Below are 14963 nucleotides of genomic sequence, written 5' to 3' on the forward strand. Positions count from 1 at the left end.
ATAATCCCACTAATACTGCCATGAGGACTCCAACCTCATGACCTAATTACCTCCTAAAGGCTCTATCTCCAAATACCATCACAGAGGGAACTGGGATTTTAATTTATGAATTTGAGATGGATGAAAAATTCAATCCACAGCAATGATCCTTTTAATAGATAACCCTAAGTGCATCTTTATGCTGCACAAAATCTTAAACTGACCCTCATTATCTCCAAAATAAAGTCAATATTCTTACAATGGCATAAAAATTCTTCTATGATCCAATATCTCAGACCTCTCTCACTTCAGTCACTCCACCATTTGGTTTACTCACTCTAGACTGATTGGCCTCCTTGTCTTTAATCAAACACATGACCTCCTTCCACCTTAGGGTCTTTGCACCAGCCATTCCCCATCTCTATGAATTTAAATTTCACAAGCTCATCTCCTTCAAGAGTTCACTGAAGCTCTTGTGCCTACCATTGCATTTAAAATTGTATCCACCTCATTTTTTATACTCCCAATCTTCCTTATTCTTTATTTTCCCCATAATACTACACACTACCTATTAATATAGCATTTATGTTTATGTTTGATTAATCTGTCTTACTCCTTTAGAATAAAAGTTTTACAAGGGTATAAACCTTTAAGTGTAAACTGATGAATTTCATGTCTTTGGAAGATTGTCTAGTACATATTGGCTAAATAAATGAAATCTTTGAGGCCAGTTACTTTGACGCTATCAGTATATCCTATTTCAATCCCATTTTTCTAGCTTTATATTTGGCAATTCAGTTGCATCTTGGACTGAAATTTGGCATTATACATGGAGGTTTGATTTATTTATTCGATTTAAACAATATGTTTAGCTATTTAAAGTATTATAAGTGTAATTGAAAAAGTGATAGGAGACACTATGCTTTGTTTTGTTGTGTGTGTGTGTGTGTGTATGTGTTGCTGTCATTGTTATTGTTGTTGTTGGTGGTGGTGATGGTGGTGGTGGTGTTATTGTTAGAATTTTGCTATATTGCCCAGTGTGGCCACAACCCTCCTCAGCCATCTGAGTAGCTAGGATCACAAATATGTGCCATTGTGCCTGGCTTTGACACTGTGTTTTATAATCATATAAATTATTAAGGCCCTAGATTCATTGCAGAAATTTAACTTGTCAGGTGGTTTAAGGTATAGTTCTATATGTAGGGCTAAGTGCAAAAAAGTCACTAAATACATAATGTTGTATAATTTTGCTTCTGATGAACAGCAAGTCAGAAATAAGCTTCCTAGAGTCAACAAATAAAAGGAAGATAAACCTTCAAAAGCAAACAGAAAATTACTAAAATCTCTTGGGACATAAGTTGTTTTGCTTCAGTTTTTTGTTGTTACTGTTTTTAGTTTGGGGGGGGGTTATTTTAGATCCTTGGAGTAATTCCTGTAGCCGCACGTATTTAGTGTGGTTCATCATTTTGTCATTTTATTTTTGTATTTCTCAACCAGACTCATTAATGATCTCTTCAGGAACTTCATTACCTTGAACCAAGACAGACCTGGTGGTAATGCTGACTTAAGAGCTACTGCCAAGGCAGGGGCCACATACAGTGCCTAGAAGCCAGCTCTATCCGATAACGGCTACCGATGACTGCTGAGAAAGAGACCAGTGGTCAATAGTAAGAGGGGATGTCAATTATAAGACCAAAAAGGTGGGTGTGAAGTCAGAACTGTGGAGCAAGACAAGACTGGGACTCCACATACCAGAAGAATGCCTGAAAACCAAGGGCAAGATAACACAGAGGAGAATGTTATTTATAATAAACAACCCAAGAAGATTCTTCTCAGGAAAAGCAAAGTAAGAGAAATACATCAATATGTATTTCCTTCATCAGAAGAGAGGCACAGGGTCAGTAAGTACAGTAAAGTGATGGGTCATTCAGGCGTCCGAGTGTGGCCTCTGCAGCTGTTACCCAAGACATACATCCTGGTGGCGGCTTCCCACTGAGAAGCAGGAAGACTGAGGAGAAAATTCAGAGGCTTTCAAGCAACCAAGATAGCAGAGTTCTAACAGATTTCCTTTAGTCTTTACTGAGAAATGCAAGTTGTGAAGTCTCACTTGGGAATGAGAGGGTGAACACTCAGTGTTACCTTTCTGTGTAGGACCAGAGAATATTAAAACACTTATTTATTGTTTTCATGAAATTTATGGTTTAAGTACAAAGACAAGAGATGTCTCCAGGAAAACTAAAGAACATCTATTAATCTAAATTCCATCACCCTTCTAGGTGGGTTTTTGTTGTTGTTGTTGTTGTTGTTGTTGTTTGTTTGTTTATTTTTTGTCTTTTATAACTTCCTTTAAGAATACTTTCTCCAAAATTGTTCTCAATTCCACTGGTGGAGGAAATAAATCTGCAGGGCTCAAACACATGTACACAAGACTAACCTTATATAACTAGTTTATAGTACCCCATGGCATGGCATCTGTGCCCCTCACTAAAATGTACTTATTTACTAAATATTTATTGAGCATCTATAATGTGCCAAGTGCTTTCATTAGGAAAGATTAGGAAAATTGAAGTAGAAAACACATTTTTTTCCTAATGGTACTTACATCTCAGTATCATAAGCTTGCATACCCTTTCTTCCTGCCAAGAGAAAACTTTTCTTTGCTTTTTTTTTTTTTCTTCCTTTCTTTCCAACTTTTTCTTTTTTTTTTCTTTTTGGTTTTTGAAACTGGGAATTGAACCTTGGGGACACTCTAACTTTGAGCTACATCCCTAGCCCTATTTTATTTGAAACACGGTCTCACTAAGTTGCTGAGGCTATTCGCGAACGTGAGGTAATTTTGTCTCAGCGTCCCAAATACGGGGATTACAAACATATATCACTCGCCACACTGGGCTTTGCAGTAAATTTTCTTAGACCTATGTACTCATTAAAAATTGTTGAGAAAAACATCCTTTTCCGTCTCCCTAAATCAGAATTTTAGAGAACAAGGTTAGGAAATCTATGTTTCTAACAAGTTTTTTGGGGGACTTTAGATGAACTCACAACATGGATAAATTCCAGGGAACCACTGCCCTATTAATAACATACTACCTGAGGAATTGGTGGGTTATTTGGTGCTTATCTGGAGAAGCCCCTTTGATTACCATGACTAACTTTTATCAAACTTTTCTTCCTTGGAGCATATAAAAGCTCTCCCTAACTGGCTCTCAGCCAATTCACCTAATATAAACTAGCAAAGAAAACATTTTAAGAAATACCATTTATTTTTAACCAAGACAGCTTTCTCTATGGGACAGATGTTACCATGTTCTGCTCCGGGGCAGAAAAAGCTCACACATTAATTGTTAATTGTGGCCCATAGACCCAAAATATTCATTTTAAAAATACAACTGGGGTGATAAAGAATGTTCTGTCTTCAAAACCAAGACAATGACCCTCAGAATTTCAGAACGTACAATATTTGCTAAAGTAGTTATTTGTGAGTTCATGACTGTCAGTAGAGTGAATATTTAATATTAAACAACATGCATTACCAGCAAGTATAGTAAGACTAGTAGTTTTCAAATCGTTAACAGGCTTATTGTGCTCTGCACACTACTATTCTAAGTATTTAAAAAACAATGCCTATGAGTTAGGGTTTAATTATCATGCCCACTTTACAGATGAGAAAACCGAGGACAAGGAAAATTACCTGTTTAAAGTTATGCTATTGCCAGAATGAGAATTTTAGGACCAAAATCTGTCCTAGATTTACTGGTTCTTGTTTAGGAGCCTCAGATCAAAGAAGTTTATACAGGACCTTAAAAGAAACTAGTATTTTTTGTCTACAGCTTCCCTGACCCAGTTATTCAATCTGCCTTATTTCTACTTGATTCCTTTTTTTTTTTTTTAAATAAAATACTAACATTGTTGAACAGGCTTATAGTGAACCACATATAAGACGAACTTGTTTCTGAATCTCAGCTCTGCCTTGCTATATAGCCTGGAACAAGTGAGTTCAAGTCCCAGGTTCTTCACCTTTCAAATGCAGGTTATAATAGGACCTATACCACACTATTGTTTAATGAAGAAACAAGATGGCCCCCTTAAAACACTTAGAAAGCACTCAACTATTATTAGTGTAATAAATAGCAGCAGCACCAATAAACTATGAACCAAATGCTCTCCTGATTCTTATCCTAGCACTAAAAATGGTTTATTTCTCTTTAGATCAAAAAGAAAAAAATCACAGTATCCAAAGCAACAAACCCAACTGTAACCCACTAAACCAATAAAATCATTTGTGGGAAAACCAGAAAGGCTGTTGGACCTGCTGCTTCACAAGTCATTAGTCACACACACACCCCCCATTCCAAAATGGATGTGAGCTTGCATCCTGAGCCACCTTGCATAACATAATCACTGTGACTCCGAGAGGTCAAGAGGGCACACAGTTAATGCTGCTCTGTGAAAAGCTCAATAATTCATTTTATACATTTCACTTCCAAGCCTTGCGTTGAGGTTAAGAAAAATTGACATTCCGTCTGTGAACTTAATGTCGAGCTCCAGAAAAAACTCTGGGCAGCACATGTTGGGGCGATTAAGGCAACGCAGACAATAAGGACGTTGCCAAATTGTAAAATGACAATTGGAAATGGCAGGGGGAAAAAATGCTGCTAGTTATTGATTATGGTGACCATTCAGATCCTATTGAGCCACCCCAAAGAATCATTCATTTTCCAGCAGAGAGCCTGCTCATTTGCAAGATAAAAGAGAGACATTTCTGCACATGCCCATAATGTTCTTCGCCACTGGGGGCAGCTTTACATAAGACTGCATTCACTGAAACCAAAGCAACAGTCCGAGCTGCTTTCAGAATGACGGTCTGCCCAAGTGAGCTGAGCGTGTGCGCGGTGCGGGGCTCTCCTGCCTTCTGGGCTCCGATGCAGCAGCTCTGTGGCTGAACTGGGTGCTCGCCGCGGGAACTGCCAGGCTATGGAGTACAGATGTGGCAGCTCGGGTAGCTCCACGTTGCCTGGAGGAATACATCAAGCTTACCGATAAGAAGAAATTGTAGAAGCCGGTTGTTGTTTTGTTGTTGTTTTTTTTTTTTAAGCCCCCTCCCTCAGAAAAAAGAAAAAAAAAACTGTAAAGATGCAAAAACGTAATATCCATGAAGATCCTATTACCTAGGAAGATTTTGATGTTTTGCTGCGAATGCGGTGTTGGGATTTATTTGTTCTTGGAGTGTTCTGCGTGGCTGGCAAAGAATTATGTTCCAAAATCGGTCCATCTCCCAAGGGGTCCAATTTTTCTTCCTGGGTGTCAGCGAGCCCTGACTCATACAGTGCAGCTGACAGGGCTGTCATGCAAGTGGCCCCCTAAGCCAAAGCAAAAGACCTGAGGACGACCTTTGAACAATACAAAGGATGGGTATGTTTTGTCATTTTTCTTCTTTCCTTCTTAAAAAAAAAAAAAAGATCCTCTAGTCAGTGTAATAATGCTGCCTTAATTATTTTAGAGATTACCTTGCTCTGCTTTGAGACTATAAATTCAATTGCTTAGTGGACATATTTCCTTGTTGAACTCTATTAAAAAAAAAAACTAAAGACAAGCTTCTTAAATTACAAAGAGATGATATATGATGTTACATATTGTTGCCTAGATTTAAATTTCTAAAAATGAAAATATATACCTATTTTTGCTTGGTTTAAAAAAAATGTATTCTTTTTGGGGGGATAACTTTTCTAAGTTGTTTTTATTTCCAGGTTTCAATGTAATTAGGCTACTGAGCGGATCAGCTGTAGCACTGGTTATAGCCCCCACTGTCTTACTGACAATGCTTTCTTCTGCGGAGCGAGGATGCCCCAAGGGCTGTAGGTGTGAAGGCAAAATGGTATATTGTGAATCTCAGAAATTACAGGAGATACCCTCGAGTATATCTGCTGGTTGCTTAGGTCTGTCCCTTCGCTATAACAGCCTTCAGAAACTTAAGTATAATCAATTTAAAGGGCTTAACCAGCTCACCTGGCTATACCTTGACCATAACCATATTAGCAATATTGACGAGAATGCTTTTAATGGGATACGCAGACTCAAAGAGTTGATTCTGAGTTCCAATAGAATCTCCTATTTTCTTAACAATACCTTCAGACCTGTGACCAATTTACGGAACTTGGATCTGTCCTATAATCAGCTGCATTCTCTGGGATCTGAACAGTTTCGGGGCTTGCGGAAGCTGCTCAGTTTACATTTGAGATCCAACTCCCTGAGAACCATCCCCGTGCGAATATTCCAAGACTGCCGCAACCTGGAACTTTTGGACCTGGGATATAACAGGATCCGAAGTTTAGCCAGGAATGTCTTTGCTGGCATGATCAGACTCAAAGAACTTCACCTGGAGCACAATCAGTTTTCCAAGCTCAACCTGGCCCTTTTTCCGAGGCTGGTGAGCCTTCAGAATCTTTACTTGCAATGGAATAAAATCAGTGTTATAGGACAGACCATGTCCTGGACCTGGAGCTCCTTACAGAGGCTCGATCTGTCAGGCAATGAGATTGAGGCTTTCAGTGGGCCCAGTGTTTTCCAGTGTGTCCCGAATCTGCAGCGCCTCAACCTGGATTCCAACAAGCTCACATTTATTGGTCAAGAGATTTTGGATTCTTGGATATCCCTCAATGACATCAGTCTTGCCGGGAACATATGGGAATGCAGCAGAAATATCTGTTCCCTGGTAAACTGGCTGAAAAGTTTTAAAGGTCTGAGGGAGAATACAATTATCTGTGCCAGTCCCAAAGAGCTGCAAGGAGTCAATGTCATCGACGCAGTGAAGAACTACAGCATTTGTGGCAGAAGTACCACGGAGAGGTTTGATCTGGCCCGGGCTCTCCCCAAGCCCACGTTTAAGCCCAAGCTCCCCAGACCGAAGCATGAGAGCAAGCCCCCCGTTCCCCCCACCGCGGGAGCCACAGAGCCCAGCCCAGAGACCGAGGCCGACACAGAGCACATCTCTTTCCATAAAATCATCGCAGGGAGCGTGGCCCTCTTCCTGTCCGTGCTCGTCATCCTGCTTGTTATCTACGTGTCGTGGAAGCGGTACCCTGCGAGCATGAAACAGCTGCAGCAGCGCTCCCTCATGCGAAGGCACAGGAAAAAGAAGAGGCAGTCACTAAAGCAGATGACTCCAGGCACCCAGGAATTTTACGTAGATTATAAGCCCACCAACACAGAGACCAGCGAGATGCTGCTGAACGGGACGGGACCCTGCACCTATAACAAATCGGGCTCCAGGGAGTGTGAGGTATGAACCATTGTGGTACAGAGCGCTGTTAAAGCTGGGGAATAAGTGGTGCTTTATTGAACTCTGGTGACTCTAAAGGGAGCACGGTGCCCTCGCCCCTCCCTTCTCCCTCTCACAGTGCTGGCAAGGTCCTTCCCTGTCCGTTTGAGTGCATTCATAATACTGGTCATTTTCCTCTCATACATAATCAACCCATTGAAATTGAAGCCCCGCAATCAATGTGCAGCTTGAACTCCGGTTTACTATAATGCCTATTGTATAAGACCCTTTATTGGTCCCACCAACGGTGCATTTGTTTTAAGATAAAACTTCTTTCATGAGAAATCCCCCACATCTGCCGCTAGTCTCCTTCTGGTAGCCCCGGATCTACAGCTCTAAAGGTTTGCAGTTCATTGGTAAATCAAGGAAAAAATGGGGAATAATCCCAGGCACTTTGAACTCGAGATTCTAGCAGATGACTTGATTATAGGAACATTTTAGAGACAGACAGGGCCATTGAAGTGATGCCTGGCAGGAGAAGACACTTGCAGGGAGCTATCAGAAGCCTGGGCTGGGAGGCAGCAGTGGGAGCAGTTTCCAGAGGTGTCTGAGTCACCGTGAGGCTGGCACAGAGGGGAGTATGAAAGGGTTAAAATACTGCAAGTCAGTGGCTGCCAAATGTGAGGAGATGGTTAAAAACACAAAGTTTTAGACTTTGAAGGCTTCCCTCTGAAACCCATCCCTAAAAAATCAGACTAGAGGTTTCACCGCCAGTTCCTTCTAGCCTGTACATTTCCTAAATTCATTAAGTAGCCAAAGAATGAAGTGGGCACATTGGAGGAGGCAGGTGTCTCTGTGGCTCCTCACACTGGGGACTTTTCAGAGATAAGACCTGCTGCATGCATGTGGCCAGGACCTCGCTAGAATTTCTTTCCAGATTTTTCAAAGACCTCAAGGTAGTGAGTGGCACCAGTAGCTCTGTGCTGTTTTTCTGTTCAGTATCTGTCAGGCTGTCCTGTAGTGTCCCCCAATGTGCCCTGCACACACCACTCCCCTAATGACTGACCCTTCATTCAGACATGCAAAAGAGAACATATTCCAAAAGGCATGCTTCCCACTAACAGCCCTGTTGAAAAGGATGACTTTGATAACCCCTTATAAAGGTACAACGTGAATCTCCCAGGAGAAAAGACCGACACTATGACAGTCCTCTTTTGTGTTGCTGTTGTTGACATGACTGTGTCCCTGTGCTCATCTGTATTGTAAAATCATCCATCAGTGCTCTCCTGTACAGACCCTGTTGGCGATCTGCAAGCTGCATGCATGTTTGTATGTCGTTGGTGAAAGTTTATTGACTGCAGCACCAATACCATAGCCTCTGTATTTAAGGAACAGGCACCACAGTCCATTCAGTTTTAAGAAAAAAATATCTTTAAGACTGTACCCTCTTTCATCCTCCAACATGAACAATTTTATTACATGAGTAAGAATTAGGAATAGCCACATTGAGGCTCTTTCAATTAATTTGACTTGCCAAGCCTCCCGTCTTTAACCATATTCCTGTTCTTTCAAAACAGAATCACTGCAGCAAGAAAAAAAATAAATAAAAGAAAGAAAAAAAGAGTGAATGGCTGTTTTTACCAGCATTTTTATAGAGTTTGGAGGCTTTTCATAGGCTGAGAGGACAAATTTAGGCAAGTCACCATGAAAAATAATTGCAAGGAAGCCAGATTATTAAAATCATACTTCTAAATGCAAAAGATAAAAAGAAAAAGAAATTTTAAAGTGGCTTTCTCTAGGTACTTGATTTTGGCTAAATCTTAAAAGAGATGCCAGTTCAGAAAAGCACCATAGCTATAATATGTTTACCCATTAATACGTGTTGAACACAAGTTAATGGCAAACAGTCATTTTTTCCTAAGTGATTAATCATACAGCTACTTCTTTACAGTATTATGAACTGGGTGACTGAGCTTACTGTGATGTTTTTCACTGAAGTTGTAATTTTTTCATAAAGTGTCAGTAAATACATTTTTTCATCTAAAAAAGAAATTTTCTTTGGTCAGCCTCATTTTTATCTGTACTAAAGATGATTGTATTAATTAAATACAGTGTTGAAGTGAACAAGCCCATTTCTATTCCTTGACTTGAAATTCTGCTTCCTTTATGATGGATACCAAATATATTGAGGCGAGATATATTTACATTTTTTAGTTTTTGCAAATTATTGAGGATGTGGTGCTACTAGCATATATAAAATGGTTGCTATATTGAAGGGAATTTCTAAAATTGAAAGCCACTTGGGGTGTAAAATGTGGCATAAGATTAAATGAATGACTAATATTTTGAAGACTTGTCATTTTTAACGACCTACTTTACTTATAATTTTAATAACAGATAAGAAAACAAAGTAAAATCCCTTACAAGGTTAGGCTCATTTAGATTCAGCACATAAAATTACAGGGAAAAATGTTATTTCCCACACCCTCCTTGGAAACGAAGCTTCTCTAGTTCTTGGTGTCTTCTAAGAACAGATATCTAACTTTTGTAGGTTGGACTATAATCACTTTACTACTATCAATTTAACAAAGCCAAATGGCAAATGTGTTCCTGATCGGAATTTATTGCCCTCTCTTCCACCCCATGGCACTTTCTAAACTACATAACATAAATTTATTTTCAAAAGTATTTAAAACTCATTGCATATTAGAAAATATAATTGAAATCCACTTTTCGAGTGCAAATTTACATGGAACATCTCACTTCCTTCAAAAGTAGAACGAGTTGAACAGCCTGACCTGTTGAACTGCACAACAGAGATACGTCTATGCAGAATGGATCCCCTCGATACTTTGAATGCTTTATTAAAACAGAGAGGAAATGGAGTTTAGTCTCTGAACCACATGTGGGTTTTTTCCATTTTTATTAGCCTCAGTACGCATGGTGCTGCCCCAGCATGGTGTAAGCAGGCTGGTCTTTTAAGTAACACTAATGCAAGACATATTCATGTTAAATGAGTTTGTATTTTCCAAGGATGTTGACATTACATCCTTTCAGAGAATTTAAGCCATTTTTACTTGATTTGGCGAGTCAACTACCTAAGTAGACACAGGCAATAAACTGTATTTCTGTGGAGTAGCAGTGACCTCTAGTGGCTACTTAGACTAACCACAGATATTCATAACATTTTTGGCTTTTTATCCTGAATCTTTTTTGCAAATGTGGCTTATGTGTATATTTTTAAAATCTGTACATCAGATGTGAATTACACCCAGCTCACTGGCATGAGAAATATAATTGTTACATATTTTTTAAAGTTATATCTTGCTCAGTGATTTTTTTTGTAAGTTCCAGAAGACAGGAGATAAACAAGTATTGAGGGCTAGATATAAATGTCCAAAGATATAAAGCCAGTAGTAATACAATAAGAATGGATGAGAAATATTTTAAAGTTGTCTAGCTAGTCTGATATTTTTATTAAATCAGTTAATGTTTTTTTTAGGCAGGGTATTGAAATATAATGCACTTGGGGTTAGGGAAAACTACATCTCAGTATTAATATGGAAATAATGGGCATCAATACTTTGTGGGTCAGTAGGTACCTCAGAGCCATCAAGGGAGGGAGGCCTCCCCCTCCGGCTTCTGCACTCACCAGTTTGCTGATTGCGCCAGTGACCTGTGCTGTGCCCGGAGCTTTCTCCCCCTCCCCCTTTCAGCCAGCTGAACACTGGTTCTATTAGGCTCTTTGACAATGATGTTACAGTCTAAGAGGTGATGATTCATGGATAATGAAATTATGCTCTCCTTCTGGGGAAGGATAATGCAGAGTCAGATTCATAGATCTGGCAAGGATTTTTAGGAGACTGTAGGTGCTGGAAATATCTTCTCTTCCTTTTATGTTTATCAAGATGAGAACTCAAATGGTTTACTTACAGTGCGTATCAGACTAGAGTCAGAAACAAACATTGGGCCATAAAACTTAAAACAAAAATAGTTCCAGATGTAACAAATGAGAACTGAGCTATGAGAAATGAAAAATTCAGAAACTGTGTGGTTTCTTTTATTCCCTTTATTTCCCTGGGTTCTCACTAGCTCTGTGGTCAATCCAGGGGCTCCCCCAATTCTTGACATTTCTTTGCTACCTGCATGAAATATCAGAGCAGCAAGGAGGAACTATGAACATGAAAAATATCGATAAATTTGAATGCCAAATGCTGCAAGACAAATAGGATAGATTGGCATTAGTATGTATTAAATGGCCCTTAAAAATTAATTTTAAAATACACAGGTGAAAGTGACTGTTACATAATAGCCTATGTATTTGGACCCAAATTTTGCTTAGCTTCCAAAATCAATGGTGATTGTAAATAGTTGGGTAGAATATAATATTACATAACAAATCTAAATTAAAAAGTAATTTATTTGAGGAAAATAATCACAGCCAACTATGGTAGTATATGGGCCTTAGAAACTAAAAACTAAATACAAATTTCTTTCAGTTACTAAGTGACCTCAGGTAATATTTTATCTTGTTGAACACGCAACCTTTCATGTATGGACCAGTTATGCACTATTGGCTGCTTGTGGTAATTGGGAGGCCCATGCGGAAAGTACTTTGTAAAGTCAACAACCGCAACTCCCTTTTCCTTTCAAAGAGCATTCAGGTGTTCAGCGCATGCGTGCTTGTGTTCTGCGTCTGGCTTAAGTAAAAAAGAAATCGCTAGGCTCTATGTTACAGGAGACCATATTGTTTTTGATAAGAGTCTAAAATTTGTCTTTCACCTTTGATTTTCATGTGGGCACAGATTCTTCCATCCCATGTTATCTAAGATATTAACAGTAATGATCACAATATACAATAGATATAAAGACACCAACCAAAGAACATGGAAGCACAAACATATCAAACTCAACCCAGATTCCAGTCATGTCCCAAATCAGGTCAGTATAGCAAGGGCTTTCCCTCAGGTAGACATTTATTTGTCCATCTCTCTCCGGTATCCTTATCTTCAGTCCTTGTTGACTTCATACTATAAATGCTTATATGACAGGATAACATAATTACTGAACAAAAAAAGTAATCGCTTCCGTACCTGCTGTGTGGGATTAGCACCTATTCCAAGTTTAGCTCACATGACAACAACTGCATTGTTTTTCTCATATACACACTCTAATGGAAGATTGTGCTCAAGACCTCCTCGTAGTCTAGAAACTACTATTGATTTTGGCAGTTATAATTGTTGACAATCACTGGATTAAAAAAAAGAATAAAATACAGGGGTGTCCTTCATAATAACACCCTTTTACTTAGGCAAATTAAATACTCAATTCATCAGATAATGACCAATATAATCACAGATCTTTCTCCAATGGATATAACTGGTCTTATCAAGTATGAGCTAACATGTATTGTCAAAATTCTTACAACTTAAGTAAATACAGTTTCTCTTTAACAGCTGAGTTTCTATCACATCTCTAAAGAGTTGGCCCTTGTCTCTTTCCTGTCTCTCTCCTCTACTACCTGCTAAATTCCTCTACAGTATCTTCTGATTTTCAACAGAGGAAAGAGGAAATATAGTTGAAGAACTAGACTTGCAAATATTAAAAGCTACTTTTCCCTTTAGTTAACAAACTCCTAAATAAAACAAACTATAGGACTTTATATATGGAAATGCTCAACTGTATTCACCACACTAAAACATGCATAACAATTAACATAATTTTGTCTTCTCAGAAATAAATGCAAATTTAGGGGGCTTGCATATTAAGTAAGGCAAATTCTGCATTTAGCAAAAGCAGCTTTTATTAAAGCTTCATCACACTCTATCTGAGTAAGGTAAAAAGCACATTTTGCCATTAAAAAGCAAAGGACTTAAATATAAAACCTCAATACTCAGCACTCTTAATGCTGAAGCTAATTTATAAAGTGGGGGCAAAATGAAAGTGTCCCTCAGACAGTGAAACTACAATCCAAAGAGGCTATACACTACTGGAAGCTTTCATGGCTTTAAATGGGTGATCCCACATGTACCTAAAGAGTGTTTCTGGTTATTAATTTTTATCTGTTACACTTCCTAAAGAAAAAAAAATCACATTGTCTGTGATGTAATCAACCAGAATATTACAAGAAATTTATAGCATATATCATGTTGATATTATAGAAATAGTATGGTTTAAAAACTCATAAGCCTGTGAGCAGGTTACAACAGTGTTAACTGTTACAAAAAAAGAACAGTCACAACATCGACAACTCTTTGCGATGGGTGCCAATTTATTAAATAATCATGTCCAATTTGTACAAAATTTTAAAGAAAAATGTATAAATATTCGGTGAGTAAAATAGAATATTTAAAGATCTGTACAACATGACCTAGGCCATATTACATAAGTATTTTGTGTTTTCTCTCAATCAAATCATGTAGTAAATGATACTCAATCCCCCAAAATCCATTATCCTATGTGGTGATTTTCCACATTTTATAACCCATTTGTATATGTATGTGTATTTGTGTGTAATTGAGTCATTCTTATTAGAAATTTACATATGTATATATATATATATATGTGTGTGTGTGTGTGTGTGTGTGTGTGTGTGTGTTCATATATATCATCTCAAGATTTGATAAGAAGTCGTTAGTACATTTCATAAGCTTGGTATTTTTTTAAATATAAGAACAAATACCTTTTGTTGACTCTATCTTATCAGTTTCACCTGGTAATTGCATAACTTTCCTCTTCTTTATAGGACTGCCCTAAAATAATTCATTTCCCCATTCACACAATGCATTTCAACCCAAACATCTCCAGTTGCTCTTAGGAAACCATTCCCAGTGATTTCGTATTAAGATATTTATTTCTCTTTCAGCTTACTGTAATCTGCCAGTCTAGTGAGTGTTCTTGCCAGCCTGTGGTCCCCACTCCAGCCCATCTCATTTCATTAAAAGTCAGCATACACTTAGAGCTATGAACTTTTATAGAGAGTAGAGTAGTAAAATATAAAAATGTACACATTTTTTGGAACTTAGGCTTTTTATGGTCTAATACACAATGATGTATAGAGACTTTACTAGTACACCAAAATGCAAAAACATGAAGGTAGATATAAATTAAGAAGGAAAGGATAAGGTAGACTATAAAATATTCTTAAATTTATATTATATATCTCATGTGTGTTGGGATGGTTACTGGGGATTGAATCCAGAGGCACTGTACCTCTGAGTATACCCTAGCCCTATTTATTTTTTATTTCGAAACAGGGTCTCACTAGGTTGTTGGAGTCCTCACTAAATTGCTGAGGCTAGCCACAAATCCTGTCTCAGCCTCCCAACTACTGAGATTATAAATGTGTGCCACCATGCCATGCCAGGCTTATTATGTATTTAATATTAAAATAATCTCAAATTAACAATACCCCGTGTTCCAGCACTTGACAGCTGATTTACCCTCCAAGTTTGCCACTTTCTTCTTGAATTTGAGTTTCCCATTCCTTTCGTTTTTCCCTCTTCTAAGAGAGAAATGTTTTTGCTGTTGTTGGTCTGTCAGTTTTATGGTTGGAGCCTCTAGACAGATGTGCTGGGTTTATCTCCTTCCTATTTTCTTCTCAGCTTTCCACCCATATGCTCCTTCTCCACTTAGAAACCTCTGAAACCAATCCATCCAGCAGTACTCAGGGCTCTATGGTTGTTCGTGCCTTACCAAATGTCTGTTCCCAGATCCAGGGAGTATA

The 14963-nt window shown here is 38.4% G+C and overlaps 2 protein-coding genes across 3 annotated transcripts in view; one reads left to right on the forward strand and one right to left on the reverse strand.

The window, feature by feature from the left end:
* The window catches only part of CTNNA3 (catenin alpha 3), a gene marked incomplete at both ends in the record, with an annotated part of 1656346 nt that overhangs the window by 986537 nt on the left and 654846 nt on the right, over nt 1-14963 (reverse strand). The gene's annotated exons all lie outside the window — the stretch shown is intronic.
* The window catches only part of LRRTM3 (leucine rich repeat transmembrane neuronal 3), a gene marked incomplete at both ends in the record, with an annotated part of 177045 nt that continues 167759 nt past the window's right edge, over nt 5678-14963 (forward strand). Inside the window, one exon of the mRNA XM_080694122.1 lies at nt 5678-7258. Coding sequence (XP_080550248.1) covers nt 5678-7258 — 1581 coding nt within the window. The remainder of the gene's footprint in view (nt 7259-14963) is intronic.

The sequence above is a fragment of the Muscardinus avellanarius genome (genome assembly GCF_963383645.1).
Source record: "Muscardinus avellanarius genome assembly, chromosome: 4".
In the NCBI taxonomy this organism is placed as follows: Eukaryota; Metazoa; Chordata; class Mammalia; order Rodentia; family Gliridae; genus Muscardinus; species Muscardinus avellanarius.